The 16,925-nt window shown below is 44.3% G+C and overlaps 1 protein-coding gene across 1 annotated transcript in view; it reads right to left on the minus strand.

The window, feature by feature from the left end:
• The window catches only part of LOC123365963 (pleckstrin homology domain interacting protein), a 357,662-nt gene that overhangs the window by 18,574 nt on the left and 322,163 nt on the right, over nucleotides 1–16,925 (minus strand). Inside the window, exons 31-32 of the mRNA XM_045009003.1 lie at nucleotides 14,955–15,075; nucleotides 1,937–2,062 (exon numbers count right to left, since the gene is read on the minus strand). Of these exons, the coding sequence (XP_044864938.1) occupies nucleotides 1,937–2,062; nucleotides 14,955–15,075 (247 nt within the window). The remainder of the gene's footprint in view (nucleotides 1–1,936; nucleotides 2,063–14,954; nucleotides 15,076–16,925) is intronic.

Consider the following 16,925-nt stretch of genomic DNA (forward strand, 5'->3'; position numbering starts at 1 on the left):
TCTTTGTTCCCAGATGTATGCATTTACATTTAACAGTATTAAAATACATACTGACCACTTGCCCCATCTTACTAAACGATCCAGATTGCTCTGTATCAGTGACCTGTCTTTTTTTGATTGTTTACTGCTTCCCCAATCTTTGTGTGATCTGCAAACTTTATTGGTAATGATTTTATGTTTTCTTCCAAGTCACTGATAAAAATGTTAATAGCATAGGGCCAATAGTAGTAAACGACAACCACAACATCTGCGAGATGTTCTGCTTTTTCAGGTCAGTGATTATGTAACTTACAGACTTAGACCTAGTCTACACAAAGAAGCTGCAATGGCTGATTTAAAGGTATGTTTTAATGGGCACAAACTAAAACAATACAAGCTATTATTAACCCAAAATAAGAATGTCCACATGGTGTTTTGCACTAGCTTACCTAAATCAGTTTTTAAAAAAGTTAGATCAGACCTTAGTCAACAAAAAAGCATGTAGGAACAATGGATTAAAAAAAATATGAAATACATGGAATGCTACCAAAAAAACTTCCCAATCCTAAAAACACACAGATTTACTGTTTTTGGATATTTTATTGCTCCTTTACTATGCAGCTTAAAACACAAATTAATTTACACATCAGTTTTACTATTTTGAAAACAAAACAAACAAAAACATTGATGTTTCCAGGCAAGTTGCTACACATGTGCAATAACTTTAAAATATTTGATGCTCTTCACTACAGAGCATACATCCTACGTCAATGTCACAATGTCAATGTCACAAATGATAAGTTTCAGTGACTCCAGGAAATGCATATACATTGAGGCAATATTAAGAAATGCATATCAAACAGTGGTTCTCAAACTTCATTGCACTGCGACCCCCTTCAGACAACAAAAATTACTACAAGACTCCAGGAGGTGAGGACTGAAGCCTAAGCCGACCTGAGCCCTGCTGCCCCGGGTGGGAGGGGCCATAGCCGAAGCCCTCGGGCTTCAGCCTCAAGCAGGAAGCCTATAACCTGAGTCCCATTGCTCAGAGCTGAAGATGATGCCTGAGCTTCGTCGCTCAGGGCTGAAGCCCTTGGGCTTGGGCATATAGTCTAAGAGGCCATGACTGCGCTACTGAAAAATCACTCCCTTACCTTTTTGTTTTAAACTTCCCCTTTACTTTCTGTCCACTGGAGAAAGGAGTGGAGGGGGAAGAAAATAAACTGAAAGTAGGTTTTTACATAAAAAATTCTCAAAATATTTTATTTAGAATTTTAATCAAAAATGAAAAGTTTTGTAAGCCACACACATTTTTCAATTTTTCATAAAACACATTTACCATTTTCCAACTAGCTCTAGTTACACCAAATGGGAAGGTTTTAGAATGAAATTCCTATAGGTACTGTATTATTAGCTCCATGTTTTAATACTGTGTTAAAGAGATTATTTTCATATCTATGCCCTCTATAAACCACTAAATCTATCACTTGTCAGAAAGTTTATGTAGGAAATGAAAAAGCAGACTATATATCATAATTAATTTAATATTGAAATTTCCCTTTCAAGCGTAATTGGTATATTTCTGCTTTTAGAAAGTTTCAAATATTTCTTGATACTCTACATAAATACTTCATGAAGAAAAAAAAACAACAACTGTAGGATGTTAATGTCCAGATTCAATTTCTAATTTGTCATTATTCAATTCCTTGTTTCTGAAATGTTTTGTTTTATAAACTCCATTACATTAAACTGAATCCTATTTTGCAATAATTGACATAATGTTCTTTACATAGCCCTGGAGTTTCCCCTCTCCCTTTCTAAAGATAAATGCTTTGCACTTCTGACCTTCAGTAAAGTAGATGGCAGGCTCACATTAACATGCAAAATTATCTACTAGTCACTTTTTATCTATTGTTAGAAAATAGAATAAAAATATTAGATCTGTTCATCAACTCACTTTATGAAGTGTAGCAGAAGATCTGTAACGAATTTGGCAGATTTAACAATAGGGCTTCCTGGTTCATTGAATGTGCGTGTATTATGTTCTATGTACCGAACTTCCCACATAAGTGAAGAAAGCCGCCTTTGTGGGGAAGGAAAAAAACAAACATAGAAAAGACATTGAACAGTTACATATTATAATATCTGAGTTAAAAATTTTTTTAAAAAGTCTTCCATATCTCCTTTCAAGCAGTTTAAAAAGGAATAACAGCCAAAAATTACAGTTCTTGGTTAGAGCAAGAAATCATATACTCTTATATAGCTCTCTAGGTGGACAACAGCAGGCAGTTTTCTCTTGCTTCCAGCTCCTACATGTGTGTCTGATGTACATGGGGAGGGTATGTGGCTGGTGAGTGAAGGGGGGGGGGGGAAAGAGAGTTTTGAGACCCTCACCGCTAGTCAATCAGAAGATGGCTCATAGGAGTGTACTCCCATGCTTCCCAGGCAGTTCAGCTGGCTACCTATAGCTTTTCTCTGTGCCCAGGCCTGGTCCTTGCCCTCCTAAAGCAGATGGTTAAGGGGACAAAAAATTTCCTCTCATAGGCAGAGTCCTAGAGCAACAGCTAGAATTCTCTCCCTTACCCCTCAGAGTAGCTCTAATGAATACAGCCCACCAACTGCAGAGCAGCAGTCCCTGCCTGCAATCACAACACAAGTAAATGCATTTTAAAAAATTGATGCAACTATTAATATTTTCTATGCTGTGAGATTATCAAAAAATGAGGACACCCCCTATTTCAACTAAATTCATTCTTAAAAGTGGTATGGAAATTGAGAGTAGGGCCAACTTCCATTTTTCTTGCAGTTGCAAAGTACTATGGAAGGAATTTCTAAGAAGCATATCTTAACCTCCCCCCCCCCTATAATTATGAAACCAGACAGAGTGAACTGGAAGACCAATTAATATAGTCTACTGAGTGCATATGCACACTAAGACGACTATGTAAATGTGCTTTGTGTGAACGGGATACTCAATTCTACAATGTGCTAAAAATAAAATGAAGGAAGGTAGGGTCTTCCTTACACAATGGTAATATGGTAGGCTTAAGTTTAACAGTCTCTTGTTTCCAAAGGCTAATGACATGTCCCAAGTAAAATATCATGGCAAATTACCAGAGATTTCACAAGGGGAGATGAACTTAACATGTTTACGTAACTACTGTAAAGGAAAATAAAACTGAATTTTTACCAAGAAGCAAAATACAAAGAAAATTGAGGTTAATTACCTGTAACTGGAAGTATTCCTTGACCTGACTGCAGCATACAATATGGTTTGGCACATGGGCCTTTTTGTAAAATTGTCTAGAACTATGCCAAGTTGGTTAGTACGTGCAATGGCTCTGTTTTTGAGAAATTACCATTTCTGTGTGCATATTGGTGATAGAACAAGTGCTTGGAGACACCAGAAGAACAGCCTCCTGCAAGGATCAATATTATCTCCACCCGTATTCAACTTATATTGGAATGACCTACTATATACCGGGTCTCGCAAGTTTGTTTATGCAGATGACATATGCCTTGGCACTCAGTTACATTCCTCTGACATACTTGAGAGGGTTCTGAACGCAGCTATGGTTGATTATGATCAGCAGTGGCACCTGACACCAAGCAGACTATGTCAAGTGTCTTCCACTTACATCATGCAGAAACGGGCAGAGAGCGGAACATAGTTCTCAGTGGTCGGCAAATAAAGCATGATTCACACACGGTCTATCTAGGTGTCACTTTGGATAGAACTCTTATATATCAAGACCACAAAGACAGTGACTAAGGTCAAAATGTGGGGCACCAACACCCAAACATTATGCACTTCAGCCTTGGCATTCTGTTAGTTAGCACTGGAGTATTGCGCTCCAATATGGGCTTGCTGGTCTCACACAAGGATGATCGACGTATGACTTAATTCCACCATGAGGCCATGACTACACTTGCAGATGTACAGCACTGTGCGTTAAACCTGCCTTCATACAGCTGAGTAGGGAAAGCACTTCAGTCTGTCCACACTGCCAGCTGCCAGTGCACTGTCGCGGCCACATTTGCGGCACTTGCAGCAGCATTGAGAGCAGTGCATTATGGTAAGCTATCCCACAGAGCACCTCTTCCCATTCTGGCACCGTGGGTTGTGGGAAGGGGGCATGGGTGCGGGGCATTCTGGGTCCTGTCCCAACGCCCCATCATGCATCGCTTCGCATCCCAGCAATCCCTGTGTTTCCGTCCACATTGGGCACCATCTTTCAAAGGTTTCTGTGCAGCGCGATCTGTGTTCTGTTTTGGTCTGCGGGAAATGGAGCCCGAACAGCTGAGGAGTATGCTGACGAGTCTTGCCAGCACATCACGTTTGGCAGTGGAGCTATTCCTTAAGATCCACAGTGACAGTGAGGAGTCCAACGATGATATTGAGTCACGTAATGCGTACAACACAAAATTGCTTGTGGCATTCACGGACATGCTCAGCACCGTGGAACGCCGCTTTTGGGCTCAGGAAACAAGCACTGAGTGGCACATCATCATGCAAGTCTGGGATGATGAGCAGTGGCTGCAGAACTTTCAGATGAGAAAAGCCACTTTCATAGGACTGCGCGAGGAGCTCACCCCCACCCTGCAGCGCAAGGACACGAGATTGAGAGCTGCCCTGCCGGTGGAGAAGCAGGTGGCTATTGCAATCTGGAAGCTGGTAACTTCAGACAGCCACCGATAGGTCGCGAACCAGTTTGGAGCGGTAAAGTCGACCGTTGGAATCGTGTTGATGCAAGTTTGCAAGGCCATTAATCGCATCCTGCTCAGAAGAACCGTGACTCTGGGTAACGTGCAGGACACAGGGAAACCCATTTGTGCAAAGCCATCCACAAACTGTGGAAGGGCGATAGATGGGATGCATATTCCTATTCTGGCACCACCCCACCTAGCATCCAAGTATGTTAATCGGAAGGGGTATTTCTCTATGGTTCTCCAGGCGCTTGTGGATCACCGTGGGCGTTTCACTGACATTAACACAGGTTGGCCCAGAAAGGTGCACGACGCACGCATCTTTCGAAACACTACCCTGTTCAGGAAGCTGCAGGTCGGGACTTTTTTCCCCAGAGTGGAAGATCACAGTAGGGGAAGTCAAAATGCCCACTGTGATCCTTGGAGACCCCGCTTACCCGTTAATGCCATGGCTCATGAAACCCTACACAGGGAGCCTTGACAGCAGCAAGGAGCGGTTCAACAACAAGCTGAGCCAGTGCAGAATGACTGTGGAGTGTGCTTTTGGCCATTTAAAGGGCCGCTGGTGCTCTTTGTATGGGAAGCTAGACCTGGCCGATGACAGCATCCCTGCAGTTATATCAGCGTGCTGGACCTTCCATAACATTTGGGAAGGGTGAAAGATTCACTCAGGCATGGAACTCGGAGGTTCAACACCTGGAGGCTGAGAGCAGGGCTATTAGAGGGGCCCAGCGCGCGGCTGCAAGGATTAGGGATGCCTTGAGGGAGCAATTTGAGGCTGAAAGCCACCAGTAATGTTTGGTGCCCTGCATGGGAGTGAAGTGCAGTGGTTCCAATGTTAGTTGGAATCTGTGTTTGCTACGCTGACTTGCAGTGCCTGTTTCTTTCCTGGGCTAAGGTATCTTTTACTATATGCAATAAGAAAGAATGTTTTCAAAGCCAAAAAATCCATTTATTTATTGAAAAGAAACACAACTGCTTGGGAGACAGAAAGGGCAAGGGGGTGGGGTGGGGAATGGTACAATCACAGATTTGCGTATGTCCTGTCTGGAGTGCTGTGCAATGAGCGCTGCACTTCAGGATGGCTATACTGCATGGTGATGGGGGTTGAGTGCAGAGGGTAAGGGTCATAGTTTTCAGGGCTGGGTGGTGAAGATACAGGTGTTGGAGGCAGCTGGTGGCGGTAAGAACCTGGATGTTGGGGAAAGTGGGTTGGAAGTGACATGGGGGCACAAGGGAAAGAGTTTTGGGACAAAGGCTGCCAGGGGAGGGGGAGGAGTGGGGCTTGCATGGCTACGAGCGCCTGGATAGAGTCTGCTTGGCGCTCCATAATGCTTATCAGCTGATCTGTGCTTTGCTGCCGATGTTCCGTGCTTTGCTGCCGGTGCGCTGCGTTTTCCTGGCGGATCCTGCTTTTGCTCTCCTTCCACTCCTGCACTTTTTGATTCTCTTTAAGAGATTGCTGCATCACTTCTTGCAGCATGTCTTCTTTGCTTTTTTTGCGGCCTCTTCCCGAGTCTTTGCAGTTTCTCAGCCCGTGATAACATGGACGGCTGAGAGCTCAAGGTTGCATCTGTAAAGGCAAAATGCAACACTTAACAGAGGCAGCATTGTTTATACCAGACAGAGTAATGATTCCCCCGCACTTAAGGAGGGTGCACACAGCCTACACAATAGCATAATTTTCCCATCCCAAAGAGAGCGCACATAACCCACGGGAGACCCAAAATGGTGAGTAAAGGGGACTGATTGTTTCACAGCTGTACTGTCCTTTGGGTTTCTGTGCCTTGGGGAGAGCCAACAGCTGCAGGGGGTACCTACACTGAACACTGTCCCAACATTTTCCACAGGAGTTCGTCCTGGAGGTGCTGCTGAGGGTGACCTGGGAAGCAAGGGAGGGTGTTCTACTGCAATGCAGCTTCCGCCCTGGCCCATATGCAGCTAGCCTGTGTGCAGCAATGGTCCCCCTGCCCCTCACGGCACAGTGAAGTGGACACGTTAGCCTGACTGGGACAAGGACCACGGTGGCTCTCCCAAGAAACCTGCGCAAGCGCATTGCCCATGTTCTGGATGAGACTTTCGAAGAGATTACTGAGGCTGATTACCACGATGCGATAGACCACATCAATGCGCTATTCCGCATCTAGGCATGCATGCAGCCCTAACCCTCCTCTCCCAAAGTGCCCGCACTGAAAAAATTCTTACCCGGAAAAAAAGCCGCTTACCAGGAACCTGCTCTTCTGTTTGTCCTCCACCAAGTACCGGCCACTGCGACTGGCTACCTTCCTCCTGGCTTGAGAAGAGCTCCTGGCTGCATGCCACCAGGGATTCCCGAGTGTCTCCCCCTGCCCCAGCACTCTCACTCCCGCTTTCCTCCTCCACCTCCTCCCGCTCTGAAGTGTCCATAGTGGTGCTCGGAGTGGAGGTGGGGTCACCCTCAAGTATCGCGTCCAGCTCTTTGTAGAATTGGCAGGTTGCAGGGGGAGCACCCGAGTAGCCGTTTGCCTCGCGGGCTTTGCGGTAGGCACTCCGCAGCTCCTTCACTTTAATCCTGCACTGCAGTGTGTCCCGATCACAGCCCCTTTCCATCATGCCCCTTGATATCTGCCCAAAGGTATTGTAATTCCTACGGCTGGAGTGCAGCTGGGACTGGACAGCTTCCTCTCCCCAAACACTGATGAGGTCCAGCAACTCACCATTGCTCCATACTGGGGATTGCTTGGCGCGTGGAGACAGGGTTACCTGCAAAGATTCGCTGATAGCACTCCTGGCTGAGCAAACAGGAAGGGGATTTTTAAAATTCCTGGGGAATATAAAGGGCGGGTCTGATGGTTGGTCACCTGAGGCCAGGGCAGTAGAGTTCAAATTGATGACCAGAGTGGCTAGAACAGGCATTGTGGAATACTGCCAAATACTTCTGGAGGCGAATCAGACTGCATTGGGCAGTCACACTGGTTCCACAGCGCAGCAGCGGCAGCGCAATAAACTTTATTCCTCTCGGGGAGGTGGAGTACCAGCAGCGCTGTAGCCGCGGAGAGACAGCGCTCAATGTGCCTTGCCAGTGTGGACGGGGAGTGAGGTACAGCGCTGTGGGTGGCTTTATTGCGCTGTAACTCGCAAGTGTAGCCAAGACCTCAGTATCATTTCAGGCATACTTAAATCTACTCCTCTACCAGGGTTACCAGTACTCTGCAATATTGCTCTGCGCAGTGTTTGCAGAGAAAAGTGTAGCAAAGCTCGTGACAAAACTGTGTGATATGCTACATCTACTGTTTAATTAAAGACTTGTTTAATCCACCACATGGTCATCTGCCTTCATGTCACTCACTGTGGATAAGTTTATCAGGTGAGGTATTACATCAGAGGATGCATGGCAAGCTTCATGGTATTCAGAGAAAGTGACAAATTATCTGGTCTCGGACCCCACACAATGTTGACCTGGGTTTGATTTACCACAAAGGGAATGGAGTCTTCTGAACTGGTTTCGTACCGGACATGGAATTTGTGCTGCAGCAGAATTTCAGTGGCGTTTTAGAGACAGTCCACTATGTCAGTGTGGGGAGCCACAAACCATGACACACATTACTGAGGACTATAAAATGACTCAACTTCCTGGAGGTCTTCATGCCTTGAACACTGTTGATAAGAATGCTGTGGCTCGGTTTAACCAGATTGTATATGCCAAATAACACTGGAAGATTATCGAGATGTGTGGTCCCTATCTGTATCCCTCAAGTGTGTACTCAGGCACCAGAGTCCTGAATTTCTTGTAAGCAGTGTCCACTGGTTTGCACGTATGTTGTAGCTCTCCTCGTGCTCCCAGCTGAGGGCAAAAAGGGAGGTGAGAGTCTCTGGCTCTCCAGTTTTCCATTCTTACCACAGTGTAACAAATTCACAGCAGAGGGGACAGAAGGCAGGTAATGGAATACAGGCAGATAAGTAACCTATATGTCTTTGAGTGATGGTTCCTATGTGTATGGGAGAGTCACAAACTGTAGTCAAACAGGTGGTGGGAGTGAGGGCTGAGAAGTGGGCCCACCCACTCCACCGGGCTCTGTCCCAGGGCCCTGTGAAGACTATCGAAGTTCTGACAGCTGCAAGTGCCTTAAGTCTGCCTTCCCTAGGCCACTTCCTACCACTGCACAACTGTCCAAAATTCACCATTCGAGGCAATAAATGTGCAGGGGGTCAGCTCAGTGGTTGGCAGCTCGTTGTGGCTGTGCATGGTGTGATAGCTCCCTCTTCCTCAGAGTGGCGGCTGCCTCCTCCTGTTGCTTGGCCCTCAGCCAGGTGAGTTCCAGGTCTCTCCCCTGCTGGGGCAGTCCATAAACAAAACCAGGTGAGTTAACACAAACAAACTGAATCCATACAAGACGAAGAGTTATGTCTACCGATAGGGGTGTATCTGAAGCAGGTTCTTCCTTCTATCAGGGAAAGATCTTTGGGCAGTTGTTGTAGGGCGAGATCTTGCCTTCCCTCAGCTCTTCTCAGGAGCTGCGAGTTGCAGGTTTGCGCTCTTCCCTTGTCTGCCTCCAAATGAGCTATTCTGCTTCCTTTAAACTCCTCCTCTAGTCTGTGCATCTCTTACAGGTGCAGCAGGGTGGAGCTGGCTGAGCCCCAGACCAGATCCTTAATCCCTTGCTGACCAGTGTGGGGTTTGTATACCCCATCATGCTGCCTTCCCTTATCTAGTATGGGTATCTCTCGCAGAGATGAATCTGAAGTAGCTTGCTCCTGGTGGAATAAGCCTTTACCCCTTCCAGTGGAGGGATGCCAGCTAGTTGGTAATAAAGCATAATACAACCCAAGATCCATTTCAAAAGTGTCTGTGCTGATATAGGTTGACCTCTTAATCGTTCCGCTATGGAAAAAAATAGTTTAGATGTTTTTGTGATGTCCCTTGTTCTCTGCAGATAAAAGGCCAAAGCTCTCAGGATGTCCAGAGAATGCAGTCCTCTCTCCTCTTCCAAGGAAAGAATACAAGGGAGTGGATGACCTGACTCATATGAAACTCAAAAACTACCTTAGGTATGAATCTTGAGTGGGGACGTAGGAAGACCTTTTCTTTAGTAAAGGTAGTATATGGTGGGTACACCATAGAATCATAGGATTAGAAGGGATTAGAAGGGACATAGGATTAGAAGGGACAAGTCTTTCCCAGGGATGCTCTGGAGCAATACTGAGGAAGCTTCCTGTTCACATGTGAGGCAAAAAGGTGTCAGGCTGGCATTCCCCACTAAGCAAACATGTTACTGAGAACCAAATCATGACACTGATTCGTGATTCGTGGAAAAACATCTGCTTGGGCAGTCTGCTAGGGAATTTTGCATCCCTGGTAAGTATGGTGTTGATGGAGTTATGTGATGTGATGCACAGAGAGATCTCATTCCCCCTTGCTTATTTATGTAAGATATTCCTTTCATATTGACCAATGTTATCTGAAAGTGTTTGGATTGGATGAGTGGGAGGAAGGCATTGCAGGCTCAATGGACCACACTGAGTTCTAGTATGTTGATATGCATTCTAAACTCATGGAGGTCCAGATGACCTGTTCCATATGAGCTCCCATGTGCACACTGTGACTGAGGTGAGGCTGACCGATCTGTAGTTCTCTGGATTCCCCTTCTTCCCTTTTCTATGTTGCCTTTGAGAAGCTAGTCATCAAGGTATGGGAAGACTGTAAATCCTTCTCTTCTCATCTCAGCAGCCACAACTTAGAAAACTGTTGTAAACACCATCTGGGCTGTGGTCAGACCAACAGGGAGGACTCTGAATTGGTGATGGTCATGATCAAAGAGGAACCCAAGGAAACTCCTGTGAGCTGGATGAATATCTATATGAAAATATGCATCTTTCACATCAAGAGCCATGAACCATTTGCCCTCCTCTAACGAGAGAATTATTGATGCCAAGGAGATCATGTGGAATTTTAGTTTTTGGATAAACTTAACTGACATAGACTGAGAACTGGCCTCCATTATTCTTGGGACTCAGGAAGTAAGGGGAATGCAATCCTTTCCTGTGGTGTTGAGGTGGAACTTTTTCTATGGCTCCCCTGAGAGGAGTTCAGGGAGTTCACTTCCTGTTGTAAAATCTCATTGTAAGAGTGATCTCTGATGAGGAACTGGGTAAGGGATGTCAGAAACTGGAACAGTCACCATGGATAGATCTAAAACAATCTGTTTGTAGTTTGGGATGTCCAGTTTGAGACAAATTGAGTAAGGTGGCCTCCAAACATCTGAGTAGGGGACAGGAGAGGCATCAATAAAGAGACACAGGTCTCAACAATCCCATCAAAGGAAACTCTATACCTGGGGGTTAGAGCATGAAACAGCAGTGGATGTTGTAAAGGCTGGATTCTTGGATCTATACACCAGCTGCCTCTTGCATGGTGACTCCTAAGGAGTTAATGATAAAAGGGCTGAAGAGTTGGTCTTGACCTATATACCTGTCTATGATGCTTCCTCTTGGGAACAGGGGTATAAATGCCCAGCAAGTAAGCATTGTTTCTGAATCTTTGAGGGAGTGGAGAAACTCGTGGAGAAAGCTGTTCTGAGGACGTGAGTTGTGAAGGTGTGTACTGAGCGCCCAGTAGCTGTATGACAGATGTCTTGCCAGTTGCCAGGACACATCTGCTAGTGAGGCCAATATGGTGGCTTGTGCTCGTGTAGACTCTAGCAGGGTACACCAGATTGGTTGTAGCATTCTTAGATGCAACCCAATACCCATTTGGAGATTGGTTAGGAAGAGAAGGCTTGACCCTTGGACTGTTCGGCAATGGCCATGAAGAGCTTCAGCAATGTGTGAAAGGGTCGAGTCCTGTGAAGGTAGAAAGCCATCGAGGGAGTATAGGACCCTGTCAGCGTGGGAAGTGTGTGGTTTGGGTAGAAAACAGGTAAATGGATGCACTGGTTCAGGTGGAATTCCTACATGATCTTTGAGAAAATTGAGCATGGAGTCAAAGGGACACCCTATCATTGTGGAATGTGGTGGTGGGGAGGATTTGCCATCATAGCTATCAGTTCACTGACCCACCTGGCTGAAGTTATGGCTACCAGGAATGCCACTTTCATCAAGAGGTGGGAGAGGAAGCATGTTGCCAACAGTTTAAAAGATGGTTTTGTGAGAGCAGAAAGGATGAGAGTAAGGTCCTATATGTGTGTGGGCTTCAGTACTGGTGGGAAGTATTGAGAAAACCCTTCATGAAGCGGACAGTGATGGGGTGTGTAAAGGCCGAGGTGCTGTCAAAAGGGGGAAGAAAGGTACTGATTGCTGCTAGGGGCACCTGTACAGAAGCGAGGGCTATGTCAGACATTTTGAGGGTGAGAAGGTAGTTCAGGACAACTGGTATAGATACTGTGTTCAGTGAGTGACGGTGAGCCCATAGCATGAAGCATCTCTATTTTGCTTGGCAGCATGCCCTGGTGGATTCTCTCCTGCTCTGAGTAAGGATTCGCCGCACCAGGGTGGAACATGCCTGGTCTACTCTTGACACCCATCCAAATACCAGGCCATGAGGTGAAGAGGGCTCGTATTGGGATGACAGAGTCTCCCCCGATCTTGTGTGACTAAATCTGGGAGTGTGCGAAGGCAGATTGGTGTGTGGGTGGAGAGTCAAAGGAGGTTTATGAACCAGATCCAACAAGGCTACGAGTAGTGCTGCGGCTCTGTGTCTGCAAAATCTTGCATAACTCTTGTGGAAGAAAGGGAATGGGAGGGAAGGCATAGCCAAGGTTTCTAGTCTGGGAGGAGGAGAGCGTCACCCTACTGGTCCTCCCTCTGGAACAATGGAGGGAAGTTTCCTGATCTCGGAAGTGGCAAAGTGGTCCCAGAACTCGAAAAAGTACTGTAGTGTGGCGTCGTGTAGCTCTCACTCTTGATAGATGTAGAGCGTCTAGCTGAGTGCGTCAGCCTGGGAGTTCTAGATACCTGGAAGGTACTTGGCTTGAAGCATTCTGCGGTGTTTAATGCACCAGTTCCAGAGGCATATAGACTTGGAGCTGAGGGACAGAGACTTGGCGCCGCTCTGCTTGTTGACATACACGACTGCTGTGATGTTGTTGGAAAGGAGTTGAACGTGGAGGGATTGGACAAGTGAGAGAAAGGCCTGACATATGAAATGGACCGCCCAGAGCTCTAGCATGCTTATGTCCATTCTGGCCTCCCTTGGCATCCAGAGACCCTGGGTGTGGTGATCAAAGTGGGCTCCCCAACCTGCAAGGGAGGAATCTGTCATGATGGTGACCTGTGGTATGGGAGAGGTGAAGGGGGTGCCGATTAAGACCTTGGAAGGATCAGTACACCACATGAGGGAAGATAGCATGGTCTGGGGAAGGACAACTCTGGTCTTCATATGGTCCATGCTGGGTCTGTAGATGGAAAGAAGCCACATCTGAAGCCAACACATGTGGAGATGTGCATTAGGTGTCACATAGGTATAGGCAGCCATATGGCCAAGGAGAGAGAGGCAGCGGTGGACTGTGGTGCAAGGTCTGCGATACAGGTCCGTGATGACAGATGTCAGTGTTGCGAAGCAGTCTGCCGTGGGGAAAGCCCTGGCTGCAAAAGAGTTGAGACGCATGCCGATAAAGTGCATTCTCTGTGTAGGTGTCAGCACCAACTTGTCCTTGTTGATGCAGATACTTAGAGACGTCAACAGCGGGCGAAGGGCAAGGATCATGGAGGTGACTTCCCACTGTGAGAGTCCCACGAGGAGCCAGTCATTGAGATAGGGGTACGCCGTGTATCCGAGGTGGTGCATTTGGGCAACCCACCCTAGTTAGAGGGGAGAGGAACAAAACTGATCCTCTCAACCACTAAACTAATCTAATCTAACAAACAAACTAGACTGAATTAAACTAGCAATTAGGAAAAATTCTTTTAGCTGAGGCACACTTGAGGCAGACACACTCACGGTCTGTCTCAGACCAAGGCAGTTGAGAAGGAACTGAGGGTGGTTCTCTTGCGCAGACCTATATAGCCCTGATGTGGTGCATCAGGAAGTATGGGACTCATGTGCAGGCTGAAAAGACACTGCTATTGAAGGTCTCTGATCAAAAGCACATGGGGTGCACATGTACCTGAAGTGGAGCATCTATAGGGACATTACTTGAAGAACCACCAAATCTTCAGTTTGCATAAAATTCCTTAGGCAGATAAATACTGTCTTATGATTAATATTTTTAAAAATTAGACATACATCTTGGAACATATTATCTTAGAACAGAAGAGTACATGTGTATTTGGTAATTTTAATAAAGAATTTCTAAATTTGAAATAGCATTTCAGTAAGATTTCCAGTAAAAATACCCAGAGAAAGAAAGAGAGAAATGGTCTGGGGGTGGAAGTAAGAGAGAAAAAATGTTGTTCAAAAGCCTCTGATGTCCATTTTCTCTGACAATGAAAAAAACAGTTTTATATTACAATGACATCCTAGTAATGTATGAGTATGCAAGGAGCACTACATATTAATGTTCAGATTCAGCCCAAGTAGCAAAACAACATACCAAATGCACAGGGGGAGGGGATAAATTCTCAAAGCAAATATCTTCTGTAATTCAAGAGGAGCAGTCTTCCACAAAGTATTGGAATAGAACAATACTTTATCTCAGATAATTAAATACTAAATATTAAAGACAATTTGCTGAACACTGCCATCATTTAGGAAAAGAGATGAAAACTGTGCTAACAAGTTAAAAAAAAAAACAAAAAATGTCTGCAAAATCAATGAAATGGTGTCCTAATTCAATAAGACTTTTATAAAGGGACTTAAATTGCCAAGCCAACAATTTCTTTTAAAAGTATGTGTTATGTGCAGACTCTTACTATAAACTGCCAATAAATGTATTAAAATGGCGTAAGGTATATTCTGCCTATTTTTTCAATTTATCATTTTAAACAGTAAACTAAATATTTTCAGTCAGTTTGTTTAATTTTAAAAGCATAAATGCAATTACTTTAATTTGAAAATCAATTTATAGACATATGCCCTGATCCTGCAGTTGGATCCACACACATGGAGCCAACTGCAGGACTAGGCACTTGCACAATATGCATATTCTAAAATTCACATCCAAGAAAAATAGCTGGTCAATCTCTACTTTAACACTTTTAATAAAGAAAACCTAGCTGAAGGATAGATGCATGGTGAGACAGATGGACACAGTCAATCTATTTCAATCTCTTTGTTAGATATTATCCTATAAAAAGAAAAGCAAAAAGATCTGTTTGGCACTACTTTATAGAAGTAACAGAGACTTGGATCTAACCTGTAAAATCTGCTTTCCAGTCTTTGTTTAATGGTACTGAGATCTGTGGGATATGCCACAACAGTGCAATACATTGGATAAGCCTGGAGATCCACAGGTGCCACAAATGCAGAAGCAATATCTAAATATAAATGAAAACTCAATGTGAGATCACATAAAACCAGCCCTTTAATAGTCTGTTTCAGATCTTTTTTATTTTCAACACTCCTCCTCACTCAAACACACCTTGAAGCTTAGAATACAAATAGTAAGTGACAGAAACAAAGAAGAAAAGCCAATATTACATACTTTAAAATATTAGTGAAATTTTATACACACACACACACGTGTGCTGTAGCACATGCCATAAGCATGATTACTGTAGTGATTAATCAAAGCCATCCCTCTGTGCATGAAGGACTGCACTTCGAGAAACATGCTGTGTGCATTCAAAATATAAAGAGAATTACCTTTTGTTACAGATACAATCTGTAAGTTATATAATTCAAAATATGAAATTCCAAAATATTAATTGGTGCACTTCTGACTCACTCTGCTTTGGAAAAATATCACTTCATTAATCTTTACATTACCACAGTGGTTCTCAACCTGGGGTCTGCGAGCCCTTTTTGGGGGGGGCCATGGAGTTCCATGGCTGAAACTAGTCACTCTCCCTCCCTAGTCGGGAGCATTGCAGGGCTGAAGCCCCAGCCGCCCACCAAGCCAGAAGCGACATGTGGCTGACGCCGGCAAACCTCCCCTCCCCCACAGCACCCCAAGCCAGGAGCAGTGGGGGGCTGAAGCGTTTTTATAGCATGTTGAGGGGGGCCTCGGCAAGAAAAAGGTTGAGAACCCTTGCATTACCACTCCCTCATCTTCAAAGTTCTCAAATTTTAATGTGCAAAGCAATTCTTTAGACCGTTACTATAAAAGCTGTAGTCCCTGCCCAGAGGAATTTACAAGGAATTTAGGACAAAGACAAATATGATACAAGCAAAAAAAACAATATGCCAGAGGATAATGGAATTCAAACAAGTGAAGGCTTCACAGACTTTATTTTTCTTTCCCTCCACTTGTACAACTGGACTTATGGTTCTTACAATACCACAATACCTGATTTTATAGGGGAAGGAATGAAAAAAATTAGTACAAAAATTTAAACTATATTTTAAAAAACAAGAATTGACAAAAAATAGTTGCTAGATGAGCTGGTCTTCTAAGAAAAAGGTGAAACAGAAAGCTCTATTGCAGTTAAAAATCTACTCTTAGATTGCTACAGTAAATTGAACCTTTATACAAAACAAGCAACAATAGTAGTAGTTAAAAAAAGAAAACCTTGAAAAGACTATGAAAAGACCCAGCTAAAATAATTTAAATATACCATTACTCTTACTATGGAGGCACAGAAGTGGAAACCTTAATTACAACCTCATACTTTCTTCAAAAGCACATTACATACTGCACATATTGCTGGTATTTGCTAATTTGCTAACTCCTTTTGTAATTAATGTTTTACATTATTCTGAATGAGGGAGATTAATGAGTTATGTGTAGTGTGTTTCCTTATTTGTTGGGGGCACAAGGTAGTTTCTTGTGAAGATGCAGTGTGTCCCCATCAAAGAAAACATGCTGTATAAATGTTCAGGTACCAACAAGGTGTCTCACTTAACAAATCTTAATCCCTGTTAAACCAAATTTTTGTTTATAATAGTTCACACATTTGTTTAAGTACCATACAGACACACGAAAATTAACTACGCACATTTCAACAGCCATCTTATCACAAGATACCCAAAGTTATATATATGCATACCTTTGACTATGTTAAGGACAGAATTAGTGATGTGTATGTAGAAAGAATTTATAGTGTTTCACTTTTCAGACGCTGCCAATATATATCGGCATTTGTCCCCACAAGTGGTAAACTCATAGTGAACCATTTGCTAAACCAATAAATTACACATCTGTTCTCCTCACAACCCAAAGAGAAGA

This window comes from Mauremys mutica, chromosome 3 (genome assembly GCF_020497125.1).
Source record: "Mauremys mutica isolate MM-2020 ecotype Southern chromosome 3, ASM2049712v1, whole genome shotgun sequence".
NCBI lineage: Eukaryota > Metazoa > Chordata > Testudines > Geoemydidae > Mauremys > Mauremys mutica.